Below are 19,888 nucleotides of genomic sequence, written 5' to 3'. Positions count from 1 at the left end.
GCAGTATTTTTATTTCATAAGCTAGCATGGCTTTGTCAAGACACAATCATTTGCCTTGTGTCTTATTATTTTAAAGTTTTGCATAGATAAAGTAGTCAATATTTTATTTTCTGTCATTGCACCTACAATAAATTGTACATTCCCAGTTCTTTAGTTACAAGATAATGGTTTCACATCTAACCTAAGAGGGATGTTTTCCTTGATGGTAAATTTGTTCCAAGCCTGCTTTCTTTTTCTAGTTTAACTAACCCGGGACACATGAAGGTTTGCAGAGCTCTATTGTGGTCATTATTGTATAAAGGGCTTGAAATTATTTGTATAAACTTAGGAATTCTAAAAAATCATTATGAGGAATTGTGAAATCATCAATTTGTCTACACAGCATTACTACATGAGTACATCTTCATGTTGATCTGCAGAAAATCATTAGGATAAGTAACAGTGACAGGAAAGGCATGGCAGCAGCAAGAAGCCATCCTGGGATAAAGCCTCCTGGGACTTTGCCTCTTAGAATTCATCCGTTGCAGTTATGCAAAATGATGAGCCATCTCTAGGAAACTCATTTGAATGCCTTAGTCTTCCCTGGATGGCTTCTGACAATTGTAAAGAAGGCATGTTGGCAGGAACGGTCGAGAGCTCACATCTTGATCCACAAGCCCAAGACAGAGAGAGAGAACTAACTGAGAATGTCAGGGGCTTTTGAAACCTCAAAGGCTACCTTCAGTGAAACATTTACTCCAACAATGCCACATCTCTTAATTCTTCCCAAACCATTCCACCAATTAGGAATGGCATTCAAACTTATGAACTTATGGGAGACCATTCCCATTCAAACCTTAACAGAGCCCTAAGTTCCATCTCTGGCAAACAGAATACGAATGTGGTTAATTATGGAGAATAATCTGTTTTTAATAGTTAGGGATGTTGGTTCCTGTTAGTCTTCTACAGCTGTGTATTGGTCATGGTTCTCTGGAGTCACAGAACTAAAGAATGAATGAAATCCCCCCCCCCCCCGTCTCTCTCTCTCTCTGTGTTTCTCTCTCATACATACATATATATATATGTATATATATATTCTCTCTCTTTCTCTCTCTCTCTTACACACACACGTGTGTGTGTGTGTGTACCATACCCCAGAGAGGTGTGGTCCTGATTAAAGGTGTGTCTTCCTGTCTTAATATTTGGATTAAAGAGGTTACCTTCCCTTCCTCAAGATCAAGGTCAGAAGTCTGTGTCTTCCTGCTTCAAGATCTAGATCCAAAGGTGTGAGTCTACCTACCTCAAAAGGTCCAGACTAGATGTAGATTTACCCACTTTCAAACCAAGCCAAATATCTCTCACATGTGTGCCCTCCCTGCCTGGACTGTAGTGCACTCCAGATATAGTCTAATTGACAGGCAAGAACAGCCATCATGGGTTGTGTGGGGGCTTTCTCCATGCCTTGTCCTAGCATGGCCTTGGGAATGACACTACCATCCCTTCCTGTCCCTCTCATTGATGTTTCTCAGAATGTCACCCGAGTTCAGTATTTTTCTCGCGGTTGCATGTACTACCAGTTAAGTTGGCAACTGTGTGATTCGCGTGGCTGACAAGAGTCCATTTCCTGAAGCCCCTAGAAGCGCCACTTTTTGTCTATGAGCTGCCAGCACATGCTTTCCTTCTGCTTCTTCTGGGGCGTGTGGTGGAAGAGCTGGAGGGGAGCCAGAGTCCAGCGAGCAGGGTGAGTGGAGCCTGGGTTAATTCAGTTAAGAAGTGAGGAAAGCCCGAGTTAAGGCAGTGGATAGAATTGCCAGATGCCCTCCATAAAAATACCAGGCGCTAGGCCAAGCTGGGGGAAGGGTGTTAGTAGGCAATAAGGGTATTGAAAATATTTCCTTAACTCAAACAATATCTTATATGCCAATGTAATCTATTCATTATGTTCAACAGTGATACTTCTTTTTTTACATTTTTTCTTTTTTATTGAAAATAGATTATTTTCCTCATACAAGTATATCCCGATTACACACATGCACATATACACATATACACATATGCACACACATATACATATGCACGTATGCACATACACACATACACACATATACACATATACATACACATATGCACATATACACATATGTATGCAGTAAAAAGAAAAAAGAGGCTACCAATTTGAAGGAGAGTTGGGAGGAGTAGATGGAAGGATTTGGAGGGAGGAAAGGGAAGGAAAGATGTTGTAAATAAATTATATAAAAATTGACCAAAAATGAAAAGGATCGAATCATGGCAGGAGGAGGTGCCCACGAGGTTCTACCCTCTCTGAAGAATGATTGGCAGTTAATGTTCCAGGGGGAGTGAATATAGCTGTTGCTGATTGCCCATGTAAATATCCTCCTGCCCATGATCTTTCAAGGAGCTCATTTAAATTCAGTGAGTCACAAATCACCCCACATCCAGCAAAGAAACAAATAACAAAAGAACTGAAAGTAAAGGGGAGAATCGCTGGATGAGAGAGGACACTGAGAGGTGAAAGGGGACAAAGTGCATCAGATACATGGTCGGCATTTGCAAAGAGTGAGCAAACATTCTAACCTCCAGACACATAACAAGAAGAATGGCTGATTTAATGGGGGACGGGGGAGCGGACTCAATGTAGGATCAGTCCCAACCACTATTCGATTCCTGTGGGGCTGTATTTTTGTTTCTAATTTTCTGTCACTTGATAGCATAGCATGTGAAGTGTATCTTTACGACGTTTTTTCTGGCTCTGAAACTTTTGTGTGACTGAAGAAAATTGGCTACCCAACTCACTCCTCTAGAATATATATGATAGTTATAATATATAAGATGTAATATGTACTGTATACTATATAATATATAAATAAATAGATTATATTTTATAATATTATACTATTTGTAACAAATATAATATATATAGTGGGGTATGGTATATAGTATACTATTATACAATATATAATGTATTTAATTATATATTATATAACAGTATATAGTATATGCTATATAACTGTACTATAAATTATATAATATGATATATATATATATACATATATATATATCTCCAAAGATCACTTTGAACTTCTGATCTTTCTGCCTCCATTTCCTCAGTGCTGGGGTTACAAACATGCATCACCATTTACAGTTTTTGTGGTGCTGGGAATCAGACCTGGGGTTTCATGCAAGCAGGAAAAGCATCAGAGCTACATCCCCAGTGCTAGAATAGAACTCGGGTTCTTTATGTATTTTTATCAAAGGATTGAACTAAACTATTTCTCTTCTTTTATTTTCAGGTGATTTCTGGCTTCAACAAACGCTGGGCTGGAACTTGAACCCTTTGAGGTGCTGAGATTACAGCACACTACATCTAGTTGGACTGGTATTTATACAGAATGGAGTCTCTCAGCTACGGAAACCATTGACTGGACAGCTCAACATTCCACTCCTGTTGTATCTCATATTGCCACCAGGAGGCGCCAAACACTTCTAAGGTCCTTGCAACAAGACTAAGGTTTGGAATATGGTCCTAACACAGGGCACGGTGGAGCACACCTGTAGGCCCTGGAATAAGGTGACCAGGACGGGGAAGACGAGTTCCAGAGCAGCCTGGTGGGCTACAGAGCTAGGCCCTCAAAAAAAAAAGGGGGGGGTTTCTAGACAGCACCACTTCCCCTCAAAGGTGTTTACTTTCTTAGGCTGGGGTGGATGGTTGGTGGCTTGGGAAATATCTTGGGGTTTCCATCACTGTGAAAAGATACCATGATCAAGGCAACTCTTACTGAGAAGGCTATGCTGATTCCATGACAGCCTTCAAACTGGCAGTTCAGGAGACAAGGCCTAAATCTCTGTTTCTAAGAAATGGGCAAGCCTAGGCAAGTCAGACCTCAGAAGCTGCCCCACCACCTGGCCTGAGGCAAGGACAATGAATGGGTCAGGAGTTGTTTCTAGACTTCCTCAGTTACTTTCTCAGTAATAGTTTCCAGACCTCTCCAGGAAGTTTCCAACCCCCACACCCCAGTCATGGAATGTCTGCAGAGATGGACCCGACAGACTAACATAGAGGTCACTGACCCTGGAATTCCCTAATGCGCTTTAAATCAGGCCTGAAAGCTCACTTGGTTGTCTCTCTGTCTTGGTAATGAGAGACCCCAGCATGCTGGACTTATGCAGAATAAAAACACTCTTTGCATTTACATACTATTTGAGACCAGGGTATCATTCTTCAGTGAATCATGAATCCTTATATTATAAAAGATAGCATTCGGACTGGAGAGATGGCTCAGTGGTTAAGAGCGCCCAACTACTCTTCCAGAGGTCCTGAGTTCAATTCCCAGCAACCACATGGTGGCTCACAACCATCTGTAAAGAGATCCGATGCCCTCTTCTGGTGTATCTGAAGACAGCTACAGTGTACTTCTATATAATAAATGAATAAATCTTTAAAAAAATAAATAAAAGACAGCATTCAATTGGGGCTGGCTTGCAGGTTCAGAGTTTCAGTCCATTCTCATCAAGGGAAGCATGGCAGTGTCTAGGCAGGCATGGGGCTGGAAAAGGAGCTGAGAGTTCCACATCTTGATTCGAAGGGAACTAAATGACGGGCATCCTCAGGCAGCTAGGAGTAAACTCTCAGAGCCCACCCCTAAAGTGATGCACTTCCTCCAACAAGGCCACACCTCCTAATAGTGCCACTCTCTGGAGCAAGCATCTTCCAAGCAACACAGGGGAGTTGTCTCTGTTTAACAGGTTTGAGGAATTAAGTCAGTATGGAATTAGTAGCTACGAGGCCTGTAGCCTACTCTTAACCCATCACAGCTTGAAGAGTCTGTCGTGGAATGAGCTCAAGAAGAGCTTGTTCCCAACATCCTCTTTTCTCTAATTCAGCTTGTTCCTTTGTAGTCTCACCCACAAGGTCACCTGTCCAACTCAACCCTGCCTTCTCCGTCATATCTGCCCCACATTCTCTCCTACTCCCAGACTCTTGAGAGACAGGGCTTCTAGAACACCCCTGTCCTTGCTGGCCTGTCAGTCTTCACATCTTTAGTTTTGTAGCATGGCTGTTCGTCTTCCCCCATCCCAGGGTTCAGGCTTCACGCTGGCAAAAGCAGTTTGCCTCGCATTCGAGGAGGTAAATCTCCTTCAGTTTGACACCCAGCTGGAGAAAGGACTAGAAAGGCTGTCTCTTCTGCTGTCAGGTTCACGGGTGACAATCTGCAGATGGAATCCACAGCCCTGTTCAAGTCTAAACACTTCAAAGGAGGCTGACAGTCGGCACATGGGTATGTGTACTGCAAAACCGGGCAGTATGAGTGCCTGGACACTCTTCAAGGACAATTCTATAAACCAAAAGCCCCTCCCCCCCAACCATCCTCTCCTCTCTCTGGGCAACTCCCCTCAGAGAGACTAGGAAAATATCCAGAGGTGGTGAGAGGATGCTCTCTTAACCCCAGGCTCAACCAAAACTTCCTTCTTTACCGAGGCCCATAGTTCGAAAGCAGTCTCTCTGCCAAGAAACCGTCTACAGTTGGACACCAGAGATCGCACGCTGCATTGGGTTGGAAAGGAGAAAGTCATCTTTGGTATGCAAACATCCTGAGAAATAAAACCTGAGCTCCAGGAGCAGAGGGAGATTCGTAGGCAAAGTCCAGTGCACAGGGAACGCCCATATGTGGAAATTCCTGTAGCTTGTCCTGTAGGCAATGTGAGGTTTTGTATCTCTAGGGCCCCTGAGCCCAGTCAATGCACTGCATGGTAAGCCACAGGCATGCTGAACTTTTGGTGGTTAACTGGCGGTGCTGGAAATCAGCCTGACAATGGTCTCTGCTCTTGGAGTTAAAAAAAGAGCCGGCGTAATAGTCTAGTCACTTCCATAGAACTCTCCCCCTCAATCCCGCAAGAGAAACATGTCAGACAAGAATGGTTAAAAACTGAAGTGAGGAACAAAATAACATCAAGAGACAGTTGTGACTCCAGTTTTGCTTCCAGAGGCAAATGAAGATTTCTGCAACCCAGGGAGGAAATGGGAAGATAGAGGGTTATAGAAACACGTATGTGTGTATTGTATGCACACATCTATCAGTGTAGCACAAGACATCTTGCCCCTTCCCAAACCAGTGCCCTGCACCTTTAGAAACACAGGCACACGAAGCAGAGAAGCCAAGCATTTGCTGATGTCAACGAGACCTTATTAAGTCATGCTAGTTTGTGGTATGAGAGACTGCTGATCCAGGACACAGCAAGGCCCATCCTCCTGTAAGACACATAAGTAATGAAGGAGTGTGCTCCTTGCAACTAGATCCCAGAAGGTTCTGGAAGGGCAGGGAGGAGGGAGAAGCAAAGACTTGCCTTTTTTTTTTTTTTCCTTTTACACAGCCAAGCCTTTTGGTTTTGTCTGATGAGGATTAGGAAGAGAGAGGCAAGGATTATTCCTAATTTACTGCCCCTGTCAAAGCACAGCTCCAGGCAAGGAAGCCAGCAAGTGGATCATGAAAGGCAAACAAACCCAGAGAAAAGAGAGCAGGGGACAAACCACATTCAATAATATTTATTAATTTGATTTTAAGTGGAAAAGGGACCCATTCCAATGGTTTGACTTCTTCCCAGGAACCCTGGAATTTCTCCCAAACCTTGAAGTCCTAAGAGTGAGGTAGATTAGAGCTGTTTTGTGCCTATTGTGAGAGATGGTCCAAGATGATGTTTAGAGAGCTGTAGTGAGGAGCCAGGGACAAAACCTCAAACTTGGTCGTTCCCCCCCTCCCCCGCCTCCCCCGCCGGGTTTCCTGCTTTCCAACTAACCAGAGACACAGAGACTGGGAACACAGAACCTGGAGACAGAGTGATTTGTGGAGACAAAAGTCATTCATGGGGTCAGGAAAGCAGTAGGAAGGGAGGTAGGTAAGGGTGCTTTCTTAGCCCTAAGCATCCAGCACAAACATAATAAGCAGGGTGGTGGTGGGAACGCAGCTCCTCCCAGGGCAGTCAAGCACGGGTGGCCTGATATCCCGGCGGCTGAGGTAGTAGCGAAGTTCAAGGTGGATCCTAGACAACGTCTCTCAGAAAGAGAGAGAAGATGGTAAAACCCATTTGGTAAGATTTCCCCTTTACATTCTGTGGTCTAGTCATTGGTTCTGGAGAGTTGCGGTTCCTGGGAACTCACTCTGAGCAGAAATCAAGGGCTGTATAAAAAGTTTGCATCCATGGACGTTGCTTGTCTTTCTGTCTTAAAAAAAATTTTCTCCAGAAGTCCTGCAAAACGGAAACAATATTTCTTGGGGTAACCAGTCAAGGAGGTGCGGATCAAGCACTGGAGGTAAGAGGGGAGTGACTCAGGAACCCTGAATAGCATATTTACTTTTCAAAGATATAGGGATCATCCTGCACCCTCCCTCATCCCACCCTACACCTCGAATCCAGTCCCTGAGGGAGAAAAGCAGCTCAAATTCAACTCACAGGCTCCTTGCTAGATCTCCATGGTCCTTCATGTGGGAAATGGACGCTCACCTTCATAGCCATCAAACCTTTGAAAGAAAGCGGAACTGAGGCAGAGGACTTGACATGTCCATTGCTGTCTATGGATGTCCCAGACAAGTTAGTGATGCCTGGGCGCCTGGAGAATAGAACTAAAAAGATCCAAACTAGAGGCAACCAGAGAGGTCAGAAACCTGCTGGCAGAAACCTGTGGGGCTCACCTGGTCCCAAGGTGAACAAATTTCCCTTTCCTCCTTTGCCTCAGACCCAGGGATTGGATCCAATAAAAGGAAGGGCCCTAGATCCCGATTCTGTTCTTACTCCTTTTCTGTCCTCTCGAGACAAAAGCCCTGTCTACACCTTCTCCTCCCCCAACCCTCAAACTCAAAAATAGAGACAGAGGCGTCCCCACCCAGACTCCAGTCCTCTGCCTGCGTCGCCTACCTGTTGAGCGGTGAGTTCTGCCTGGACGCAACAGGGCTAGCTGGGAAGGTGACCACGCGTGGCTCTTCCGGTCCACGGCCACCGTAGCTGCACAGAAGACGACGGAAGGCGTCGCGAAAGTCCGGGCTGCGGCAGTAGATGAGCGGGTTGAAGGCAGAGTTGGCATAGCCCAACCAGTTCAGGGCGATGAAAACTCCGCTGGGAACTAGGGAGGGCCCCACGAGTGCGCGCAGCACGTTGGCCAGAAAGAAGGGCAGCCAGCACAGAGAGAAGATGCCCATAATGAGACCCAAGGTGCGCAGGGCGCGGTGTTCCCCGAGCGGTAGGAGGCGCGCAGGCCGCCGCCCGCAGGAGGGCACTCCATCCGATGCCGTGGGTGTCCCGACTGTGGCAGGGGATGGAGAGCGCGACGGAGACCGCGGAGACTCCTCGGGCGGAAAACGGCCCAGCTCCCGGCGCAGCAAACGCCGCTGGCGCTTAGCTACGACGAACACTCGAGCATAGACGAAGAGCATCACAAGGAGGGGAAGGTAGAAGGAGACGGAGGAGGAGAGCAGCGCGTAGGGCATATTGGAGGCAAAGGAACAGCAGCGCGGATTGGAGTGACACTCTTGCGCCTCAGCGTCTGCCCCTACACGCCACCACTGGCTCATGATGGGCGCAAAGGACACGGTGGCGGACACGATCCACACCAGGACTACTGCCGCCCGGGCGCGGCGCTTGGTAACCAGCGTGCCGTAACGCAGAGGGTTGGTGACGGCTAGGTAGCGGTCTACAGCCAGGGCGCACAGGGTCTCGATGCTGGCAGTTACACAGAGCACGTCCACTGACGTCCACAGCTCGCAGCCAGTTGCGCCCAAGGGCCAGTGGCCAGTCAGCGCCAATGTGGCCCCTGGTGGCATTACGAGGAGTCCCACTACCAAGTCAGCTGTGGCCAGCGAAGTCACGAACACGTTGGTTATGGTCTGTAGTCTCGGCGTGCGGGCGATAGCTGTGATTACCAGCAGGTTGCCTCCCACCGTGGCCAGCGCCAGCAATGCTCCAGCCAATGCCGCTGCCCATGGCACCCCTGGCAACCCACTGGTGTTGGCTGCACTGGGGTCCAAGGTGGGGGCGTCTGACCAGAAAGCCAGAGAGCCGTTTTTGTGAGGCCACGGAGCCATCTCGTGTCGCGTCTGGGATGGGAAGTTTTCCCCCCAGACCCGCTGGCTTAGGGAAGGGGACATTAGGGCTTGGGAGCGACTTTTCCAGCCTGGTCCATCTTCCCTAATTGTTGAGGTAATTCTGTCAGCTTCCCTCCATATCAGCCCCCACCCCCACACCCTAGAAGCCAGGAGGAGTGGCTGCTTTTAAAGGAGCAGCGTCCAATAGTCACAAGAGAGGCCTCTGGTGGGAATTGGAGGGTGGAGAGGGACGTCCTGCCTTGATACTCCCTTAGCACCGGTTTCCTGGAGCTCAGCAGCTCCTTCCTGGCAGAACCTGAGGCAACCCTGCAAAGAAGAGAAAAACTCCCACCCTACCCTTTACCCAACAAGAAAGGTGACCCTCCTGAAACAAACAAAAACATAAACGAACAACCCGAAGCATCCAAGACAGACCCTCTTCTGCTGGGATGCTCTCCCTAAAGTATCTTATTGTTTGAGATGGTCTTTCTATATGTTGATCAGAATGGTCCGGACCTCCAGATCCTTCTGCTTCAGCCCCCGCAGAGCAGGGATTACAGGTGTGTGCCACCACAGGTGTTCGCTCACCCTCCATTCCTGTCTACTGTTCTCGTTCTTTTTCTTTTCATTTCCTGGAGACACCAGCTTGTTTCAGGAGTCACTCTAGTTCGTCCAACATGGCATCACATAGCTTGGGAGGGCTTCCTCCTGCACTGCCCCATCCTTACACATTTCTCCTGGGGAAAATTTCCTAGAAAAGTCCCTTCACATTCTGAAGTAATAAAGACGCATTAAAAAGGAAGAATGGAGCCTGGGAGGGGGGTGGTTATCTCGGTGGTAGAGTGCACGCTTAGCAGGCCTGGGGTCCAGCATTGAGATCAAGTTAGGAAGGAAGGAAGGAAGGAAGGAAGGAAGGAAGGAAGGAAGGAAGGAAGGATAGAAGGAAGGATGGGTGGATGGATTTGAGGGTAAAGTTTGCCTAGCACAGTGGTTCTTAACCCGAGGCTCGCAATCCCCTGTGGGCACATATCAGATATCCTGTGTATCAGATATTTACATCACAATTAGAAATAATAGCAACATTATAATTACCGAGCAGCAACCAAAATAATGTTGGGGTTGGGGTCACCACAACACGAGGAGCTGTATTAAAGGGTCGGGCGCAGCATTAGTAAGGTTGAGGACCACAGATCTACCGCTACCCTCAACTCTCCAAAAATAATGTTTGTCACCTTCTCCATGGTAAAGGGATTTCATCCACTTCTTCCAGATTTGTTCCTAAGAAACTAGAGTTGAGGGACTCATTTGTGTGCGTCAGGTGTCTCTCTCTGCCATTTTTTCCAGTCTATTGCCTTGAGACAGCATCTCCCGCATGGCCAGAAAGCTCTTGCTTTGGCTAGGATGGGGGATCCTGGGCTTTTGAGATTCACCTGCCTCTGCTTCCCAAGGCTGGGGTCATGGGCATGTGTGGCCACACCCAACTCTTCACTTGGGTGCTGGGGACTTGAACTCAGTTCGGCATGCTTGCAGAACAAACACTCTTACCTACTGAGGCATCTCCCAGGGCCCTCACATTGCATTTCTGAAGTGTGGAGAAGGATAAGCCTGGTATTTTAATGCCTCTGAAGTTTTTTTATACAGTAAGACCAGTGCCTCTGAGCACTGATGAGTCCCTCCCCTCACCCAGACTTAGAGGGCCTAACCCTGCCATCCAGTCTCCCAGTAAACAGTTTTTTCCAAGTTGGGGGTGGGGATGAAAGGCTTCGAAATGAGCCTCTGGGGGTTAGGGAGATGGCTAAACCAGTGAAATGCTTGCCTGGCAAGCAGAAGGACCCAAGTTCGATGATCCCCAGGATGTGAATAAAGAAGCCCAGAGTGAAGAACTGCAAATGTAAATCCCAGGGTTGGGGGATGTCTGTCAAGATTGACCCTTGAGCTGTCTCATTACCTCCCCTGAAACACTGGGGCAAAAGAAAAAACAGTGTAGTGGAAAATGGCTCCAGGGCAACCCCTTGGCATGTTCTTTTGAATAGTTCTATATTTCAAAAAGTGCACTATACAGTCGCTAGACTAGGCAATCCCTGTGGGAGGTTGAACCAGGGGTTGGGAGTCAGAAAGGCTGGATGGGGAAGAACCTAAAATTATCCCTAAGGAGAAAGGGCCAGCTGGGCTCCCAGGGACTCGGCAACTCACTCACCCATGAGCAGGACTGTCAGGGGCTCTCAAGCAAATGCTTTCCCTGTCGCATGGATTCAGCCTTCAGAGCTCCCTTCTGCTGCCCCTGCCCCTGTCCCAGGCATGCCAGGGTGGTGCAGGCTGCATTTGGCTGTTGCTTCTTGCTGGTCATCAGGGCGATTGCACCCAAGTCTTGTTTTGCAACACGCCAGAGCGCTGCCAGTTATCGCAAAGGGGTGTCATAAGATTCTCAACAAGCAGTCTCTGAAGCAAATACATGCCACTTGGCACTCCCCCCCTCCCCACCAGGACATTTGAGTTGGTTGGGGAAAGATTTTTTTCTCCAAGACATACTCGAGGGCTGTCACTGCTTGAGTCAATGACTGACCTTGTTCTTTGAAGAAAATGTGCAGAAGTGTTTATGTTTTTGGAAAAGGCCAAGAGTCCCCAGTTGTAAGAACATACCCATGTGTGGCAAACGGTGAGTCTGTAACCAAATATTGTGAGAATGAGTATGCTGGACCCTTGTTCCCTTAGGCCTGCGAGGCAGCAGAGGCATGCCCAAGTACTGGGCTTCCTTCCTCGCCAGAGTTTTCTTCCCCCCTTGTGCTGCTCCCATTATTTTGCTGTTTTGGTCTTTGAGATTATTCTTCCTTTTTTCTTTTTTTTTTTGTAATTTTATTGTAAGTTTTTAACGGACAGGGCGTTCACATTGTTCAACCATCACCGCATAGGAAAGGTAAACAGAAAGTGGCTTCCACCCCACGCTTCAACTCCTGGACAAGTAGCTACTATCAGATCGTATTAATCTTTCTGATAACATTTTATGTAGAGATAACTCAGGATGTAAAAACATACTCTTTTTTCCCATTGTTTTCCACACAAATATGTCTCAGCTTGTACTTTTGAATCATAACAAAACCATATGGAACTAACTTATGACCCTTCTAGATGAACACACAAAAAGATGCCCATCTGTAGTATGAACGGACATAAGACTAGTTGTCTACTAGTGGACACCTTACTTAGCTCCTGTCTTTGTCAATGGATGATGTTGCAAAGTATAATTAATACCCTAGTCCTTGCATACCTGTGGAAACGTATTTGTTTCTACGAACAGAGTGTTATAAATAAGTCGTATACTTGTAAGTCATTGCTACATTTTTCTCCCCAGACAATGTGTCTGTTTCCAACCTCACTGTCACTTTTGGTGGCCAGCTGGGGGTTGCAGGCCAGTGGCCTGATGCTCTGGGAAGCCGTCCTAATGGCTGGGCCTCCGGGAATTAGCATTGCCTATTCTGTAAAGGTCGTCCAACTCTGCATAGACACATACATTGCCCAGAGAGAGAGCATTGCTCGGGCCCAATCCCCCATGACCTTTGTTTTATGCCCTTGGAAGCATTCAGTGAGCATGGGCCCCTAAGATGCTGATGGTGTCCCCCCAGGCTATGTGTTAGAAGCTCCAAGAATGTATGGAAGAATGGCATTTGTAGTGAGTACAGCCTCCAGAGGCAGCGGTCACTTGATGGACAGTTCTAATAGCAGGAAGTTTTGTCCTGGAGAGTAAGCAGAAGCTGTGTGGACATTGACACAGGGTGCTCAGACACGTGTTTAAATGACACGGCAGCAAGAAACCCAGGAGGGCTTATGGCCTGGTACTTTGTCTGAGACCACATGTGTTAGAGGTATGTGTATATAGTACATACATGTGTGTTTTCTGTCTCTGGTGCTTGGAATCGAACCTAAGATCTCTCTCCACTAAGCATACCCTTTAAGATATGTTTCCAGCCACACAGAAGTGGCTACACTCTACCAGTCACGATCCACCCTTTGGCTTTAAGGTTCTTGGGAAGTAGATGGCTATGGGTTTGAATTCTTGCACTTGGGAGGCAAAATCAAGGGGAGCCTAAGGTGTAGGCTAGCCTTGGTTACATGGTGATACCCTGTCTCAAAAAAAAAAAAAAAAAAAAAGCAAATAAAGTTCCTGGAATGGAGCAAGATGGAGAGGACGTTGCCTCCTCCTTTTTAGACACCTCTGTCTTCTCCATCGTGCTGCGGCTTCTCACCCACAGTGTTTTGATGAATATCCACGTGGCTTCCCAACAGTGGGTTTCGAGTTTGCATTTTTCCCTTCTGTAACAGGGAGTCAAGGGCTTAGGACTTAAGTGGCTTCTTATGAACAGCAGCTACCGTGCTTGTCCCAAGGCTCTGGGTTTCATTGAGCATTACATAAGCCCGACAGGGTAGCACATGCCTGAGGTCCAGCAACCGAGAGCTAAAGGTAGCAGGTCTGAAGCTTAGGATATTCTTGACAAGACACCATGTTTGATGCTGGTCTGGGATACTTGAGGCTCAGTATTTAAAAGTGGGGGGCAGGAGGGATTCTCTAAGCGGGTCTCCCTTCTCTTTTTTTAACAGTCCTGGGGACTTACACATGTTAGACAAGGCTTCTACCTCTAGTTTATCCCCAGCTCTTGTTTTGCAGTTCTGTTTTACACAGCTCTCACTAAGTGACAAAGCTTTGTCCTTGAAATCACTTTGTAGCCTAGGCAGGGCTTGAGTTTATAATCTTACTGATAAGATCTCATTAGTAGCTGAGATTACTTGCCTCTAAAACAGGCATTAAAGATCAAATCCAATATCAACACCTTATGGAGTTATTTAATGATGCCCAGAGAAGAGAGCCAGGTATATTCACAAGCACATGCAAAAGCTAATTCCTAACAGGTACACAGGCAGAGAAGGCATGGGCTCTTTTGCCAGCATAACTTGTCCTCAATCCCAGCCAGATTGTGCCAATACCTCTGTTCTGTTCTGTATGGGACAACAATGGACCACCGTCTCCCTGGAGTCGGGGAGGTCAACCAAAGCCGTAATGGAAGACAGTTTGTTTCCTTTAACCCATGGCAAAGCTGACTCTACACACACCTGCATGAAGGAGAGGAAGAGAAAAAAGGGTTCCAATCCCAGGGAACATAAGATTCATGCCTAAGGCATGGGCTGAGACAAGGGCTTTCTACTACAGATGGGTTGGCAGAGTAAGTTCCCAGGGCCTCAGGTTTTACTTTTAAGTTGACTTAATTTTGCACGCTGGAGTTGGAACCCAGGGACCTGTGAGCACGCTAAGTAGGAGGATGATTACCCAGCTACACCTCAGCCCTGATTCTTCCTTTTCAGTTCTTGTTTATCGGGAAGAAAGGACTAAGACTTGGTCTTCTAGGGCTGGAGAGAGAGCTCAGGGGTTCCAGGGGACATGAGTTCAGGTCCCAGCACCTATACTTAGCTCACAGCTGCAAGTAATCTCATTGTCAGGGGACCCAACACTCTCATGTGGCCTCCATGTGCACACACACCTACACATACATATAGGTATATGTATATACACATATGTGTAGGTAATATACATATGTATGTATATGTAATATATACGAATAATAAAATAAAAATGAGCTCAACCTTCAATTCCTGGGTGGGGAGACAAATCCTCGTCTCTAAAGAATCACTAATCCTTATGACTGTCAGAGAAACTCCCTCTAAGGCCAGGGTGAAGGTCACAACCATAGCTAAAGCCTAGACAGGAGTCTTCAGGTCTCTGTCCAATAAGCAACCTCTCCTCAAAGGCAGGAGGGAAGCAAGCCAGTGTGGAAAAGAGTGCATAGAGGGGTTTCTGTTTTCAACAGAGAAATGTTTGATCACCTTCCAGCTGTGCCGTGGCTTGTGAGAAGGGGAGACAGCAGGGGACAGGGCACATCAGTCATGCTGTTTGGGTTTGTCCAGTCTCTCCCTCTTCCTTAGGAGGGGAAACTCAAGCAAGGCCAGAACCTCTCTGGGAAAACAAGGCTAGAATCGCAGAAGGAAGCAGCTTGACTATACTGCTCCGATTAGACTGCATCTCCCTCCTTGCCCGTGGAGCCTGTGTTAGGGAAGGTGGTGGACTGAGGTTGGAGGGGCAGAGGGCAAAATAATGAGGAAGGTCTGTCCTCCAGAGTAGGTGGACCTTCCTGGGTAACAAAGCTCATCAGGAAAGATGCTTGACATCCAGAGTGCCAGGAGAGAGAGAGAGAGAGAGAGAGAGAGAGAGAGAGAGACAGAGACAGAGACAGACACGGAGACAGACAGAGAGAGACAGAGAGAGACAGAGAGGCAGAGAGGCAGAGACAGACAGACAGAGAGACAGACAGAGACAGAGACAGACAGACAGGGACAGACAGACAGAGACAAAGTGAGAGAGACAGAGAGAGAGAGACAGACAGACAGATAGACAGAGAGACAAAGACAGAGAGAGAGAGAGAGAAAGAGAGAGAGAGGCAGAGAGGCAGAGACAGACAGGCAGAGAGGCAGAGACAGACAGATAGAGAGACAGACAGAGACAGAGAGAGACAGACAGAGAGACAGAGACAGAGAGAGACAGACAGACAGAGACAGAGATACAGAGACACAGAGACAGAGACAGACAGAGAGAGATGGAGAGAGAGAGAGAGAGAGAGAGAGAGAGAGAGAGATGTTTCCTGTTTTCAAAGAAGCCTTGGATAGGGAGAAAAAGAAGACACCTTTTTTCCCCTCAAGAGGAGACAAGTCAACCTGCTTTCTAGTTGGGAGGGAACACACGTCTCTTCTGGAAATAAATGGAAAATGGAAGGAAGAGGGATTTCCTTGACATCTAGTATAAAAAGGCCATGTGTGTGTGTGTGTGTGTGTGTGTGTGTGTGTGTGTGTGTGTGTGTGTGTGTGTTTGCGCATCCATCTGGATTTCTGGCTTCCTGTCACCATTCACACATATTCCCACATGCCCGCCTGTCTTGTGTGGTCTTGTTATGCATCCTGATAAAGATGTAACTGGGATCTAGCCCCCTGCCCCTGGGTAGGAGACTCTGCAGCCACACGGAGGGAGCTGGGGCTTTCCTTTGTTCTGCCAAAGGAGTCCCACTCATCTTGGTAGGCTTCTTTGGGGAGGTTGGTTTTGTCTTGTGATGGAGAAGGGAAAGAAAATATTCACAGGAGTCACCAAGCAGACATGTTTGAAGAGTTCTGCTATACCTCAACACAGCTTTCCATGAACAAAATAGGCTTTCCCACTTCTAGAATGATGGTCCATTTAACCTCTGTCTTCCCAGCTGTGAGCATCAAGCAGAAAAGAGATGGCACTAACAAGGGTTACATATCCTGCCTCTCTTCCACTCAAGCCTTTCCCCACTGTCTCTATGAAACATTTCTTCATGACTGTGCTGCAAACTATTGGCAGAAGGTTTTGTGTGTGTGTGTGTGTGTGTGTGTGTGTGTGTGTGTGTGTGTGTGTGTGTTCCTTGTATAAACAATGCAGTTCACATTTACTGAGGGGACTTGTGTGGGGTCAGAAAAAAATGGGGTGACAGCTGGGAAGAAAAGCCAATTCTCCCAGGTCTGAGCCGAGAGGATCTCTCTTCTTACTCTGTGGACAGGGGCTTGGGAATGTGTAGAGAATTAGGTGGATAGAGGCAGAAGGCAGGATACACAGAGGAAGTCATCAACCTTAGCTTCCTGGGGTTTGGTTGCTTTCTGGTTCCCTGAAGGAGAGAAACGGGCAGATCCAGTAGAGAACCAGGGCTGCAGCACAGGGGTAGGGCTTTAGCCTACGGTTTACAAAGTTCAGGCTCAAGCCTCCAGCACCCCAAGAGTAGAACCAAACCAAACACAAAGACTAGGAGAAGGAAGAATAACATTCTGAGTTGTGGCGAATCAGAGACTGGGCTTCCCCAGAGCGTCAAGTGTGGCCTTACTTACACCAGCAGTCTATCTGCTAGACCAAATGGGTGGTCCTGGAAGGGGTAGGGAGCAGGGAGACAAAGAGGAAGAGAATGTAAACCATTCTGGGAATGTCAATTCTGTACTGAGACATGGGGCAGTGAGAGGGAACTCCAGCTTTTTGCTAGCTAGGCCTTATAATAGTTTCCAAATGATGTCATTGGCACAGAAGACCAAGGGCTCCTGTGGCTCCCGGGAGCCTGATTGATACAACAGAGTATCAAGATGAAATGGTATCAAGAAGGAGAAAAGTCCTGGCTAGGGCTAGGGGGATCCCTCCATTCTCCCAACCTCTCTCAGGAAGAAGGAAGAGATAACAAGCCATTGGAATCTGTTTCAGGTGGTGGCAAAGCTAGGGTTTGGGGACAAGACGAAGCCATTGAACAATAAACTTTGGTGCCTTAGAAAAATGGCTTCGTAAGGCACCAAAGAAGGCTGATGACATTCTTTGGATGGCCTTACATTTAGCAGAGGTAGGTACCCAGTGAAGCAGAAGCATCCATGAGAATGCTCCCCCATTCAAGCACACACAGCGCACAACTCATGTGCCTAGAGCACAAACACGGCCCATATAGGTATCCTACCAGGGGCACACACACTCAAGGACATATGTGCACACTCTTGAAAACTTAGATGTGTGTTTTTACAGACTCACTGTTGCCATAGTTACAATTACAGCCACATACACCCAAACCAAGCACACACAATCACAGGTGTGAGCCCACACCCCACTGCAAAAGGCCAGAGACTGCGCCCTACATGGGCATGCCTTATCCACTGAGCTGGGAACAAAATACCAAAGCTGAGAGCTGCAAAAATCTCCAACCCTGTATAGAAGCAGGAGGAGGTCAGGGGCCGGCACACTTGGCTGCATCTCTCACCGCTCATCTCTCGGTAACTGTGCTGACTACACAGGACTTTAGGTCTTGAGTCTGTCATGGGAAAGTCCTTTTAAAGCATAAAAAGCAGAGCCTAAATTAAACCCAGGACAGGCACTGCTTGCTCAAAGGGAAAAAGTCATTTCTTGGCTCTACTGTGTTGCTATTCATCCCAGGGAAATTCTGCAAGCAAATTTCTCTTTTTCTCTTTTCTCTTTTCTCCTTTCCTTTCCTTTCCTTTCCTTTCCTTTCCTTTCCTTTCCTTTCCTTTCCTTTCCTCTCCTCTCCTCTCCTCTCCTCTCCTCTCCTCTCCTCTCCTTTTCTCTCCTCTCCTACCCTCTCCTCTCCTCCGTTTCTTTTTCTTTTGCTCCTCTCTTCTTCTCCTCCTCTGTCCCCCCCCCCGCCACCTCCCACCACAAGTATGACCGAGAGCTGGACAGTGGGCAGTGGGTGCATGCCTTTAGTCCCAGCACTCAGGAGACAGAGGCAGGCAGATCTCTGAGTCTGAGGCCAGCCTGGTCTGCAGAGCAAGTTCCAGGACAGCCAGGACTACAGAAAAACCATGTCTTGAACTAACCCCCCACCATGGAAGGCAACCATGGGCTGGGCATCCGGGTGGATGCTTGAGATGCTGAGAGGTACCAAACTGTAGAAAATGAAGGAAGCTATCGCCAGGGCAGAGAAGAGAGTGAGGACCCATCGACCGATTTCCAGTGAAGGAGATATCACTGACTCAACAAATGTCACAAAGAAGAGACTGGCCAATGAAGGTTAGTAAGTGATAAGAGTTGAAAGGACACAGGAAAGAGAAATGGTGTTCAAGATGAGAGTGGCACAAGCAGACATGTGTAAGGTCACAGGTTGCTGAGGATTCTGTAAGCTGCCCCATGCACTACCGGCATCTGGGGCAGGACACTCATTGATACTGAGCACTCCCAGTGATGCAGGCCTTGCTTCCCCTCACTTAGTCTTCTTTATGTTCAAAGGCAGATGTAAGGCTCCTGTTTTGGTTCTTCTCCTGTTGAATTTAACAAAAGTGATGGCTTGAGGGCTGGGGATGGTCCAGGTGGATAAGGTGCTTGTCATGAAAGAACGAAGACCAGAATTTGAATCCTTAGCACCCATGCAAACACAAGGGTGGCAGCTCTCTTGTCATCCCAGTGCTGGGAGATGGGGACAGGGGATTCGAAGAGCAAGATGGCTGACATAGATTAGTGAAATTTTTGAGCTCTGAATTCAAGTGAGAGACCCTGCCTGGATAATACATATATAACACACAAAGCCATTCTGGAAGACACCTGACATCAATCTCTGGTCTCCACATTCATGTATACCTATGTGTAGCTACATAGATTGAACATATATACAGCTCTACATGCCATGCATGCATACAAACATGGAAAAGTGATGTCTTTCCTCAGATTTTTCTTTCCCTCTGTCTTTATGTCTGTCTGTCTCTCTCTCCAAATGTTCTTTGGTCTGGCCTGGAAGTTTGATGTGATCCTCCTTCTTTCTTCTGAGTGCTGGAGTCATCATTGGATTATATTCCTTCCTTCTTGAAGAGTAGTGCAAGACCATGCCACCCCCCTTGCTTCTTGGTCATGAGGCAGGCATGATGTGTTACCTCACTAAGTAATTAATAAATTATAGGTTGAAATCTCCTATAGTAAGCCTAAACAAACCTTTTCTATTTATAAGTAGATTGTCTTGGGTATCTACTACACTATAGAAACTGAACACAGTAGGTGTCTTAGTTAGGGTTTTATTGCTGTGAAGAGACACCATGACTAAGGCAACTCTTCAAAAGAAAAACATTTAATTGGGGCTGACTTATAGTTTCAGAGGTTCAGTCCATTATAATCATGGCAGGAAGTATGGTGGCATTCAGGCCAACATGATTGGAGGAGTTGAGAGTTCTATATCTTGATCTAAAGGTAGCAGTAGGAGACTGTTTTCCACAGGCAGTCAGGAGGAGGCTCTGAT

At 47.1% G+C, this 19,888-nt stretch overlaps 2 protein-coding genes across 2 annotated transcripts; both read right to left on the bottom strand.

Annotated features, from left to right (window-relative positions):
* Erich1 (glutamate-rich 1) overlaps positions 1–19,888 on the bottom strand; it is a gene marked incomplete at its 5' end in the record, with an annotated part of 52,793,804 nt that overhangs the window by 10,756,985 nt on the left and 42,016,931 nt on the right.
* Positions 6,527–11,430, bottom strand: Adrb3 (adrenoceptor beta 3). 2 transcript variants are annotated; one of them, XM_087587553.1, is made up of 5 exons: positions 11,269–11,430; positions 10,304–10,357; positions 7,909–10,214; positions 7,447–7,514; positions 6,527–7,242 (listed from the first exon to the last, which is right to left on the bottom strand). In XM_087587553.1, the coding sequence occupies exons 3-4, from the start codon at positions 9,132–9,134 to the stop codon at positions 7,475–7,477; spliced, it is 1,266 nt and encodes a 421-aa protein (XP_087443679.1). In that variant the 5' UTR covers positions 9,135–10,214; positions 10,304–10,357; positions 11,269–11,430; the 3' UTR covers positions 6,527–7,242; positions 7,447–7,474.

Source organism: Rattus norvegicus, chromosome 16, assembly GCF_021556685.1.
Source record: "Rattus norvegicus strain SHRSP/BbbUtx chromosome 16, alternate assembly SHRSP_T2T, whole genome shotgun sequence".
In the NCBI taxonomy this organism is placed as follows: domain Eukaryota; kingdom Metazoa; phylum Chordata; class Mammalia; order Rodentia; family Muridae; genus Rattus; species Rattus norvegicus.
This window is presented reverse-complemented; position numbering and strand designations above follow the sequence as displayed.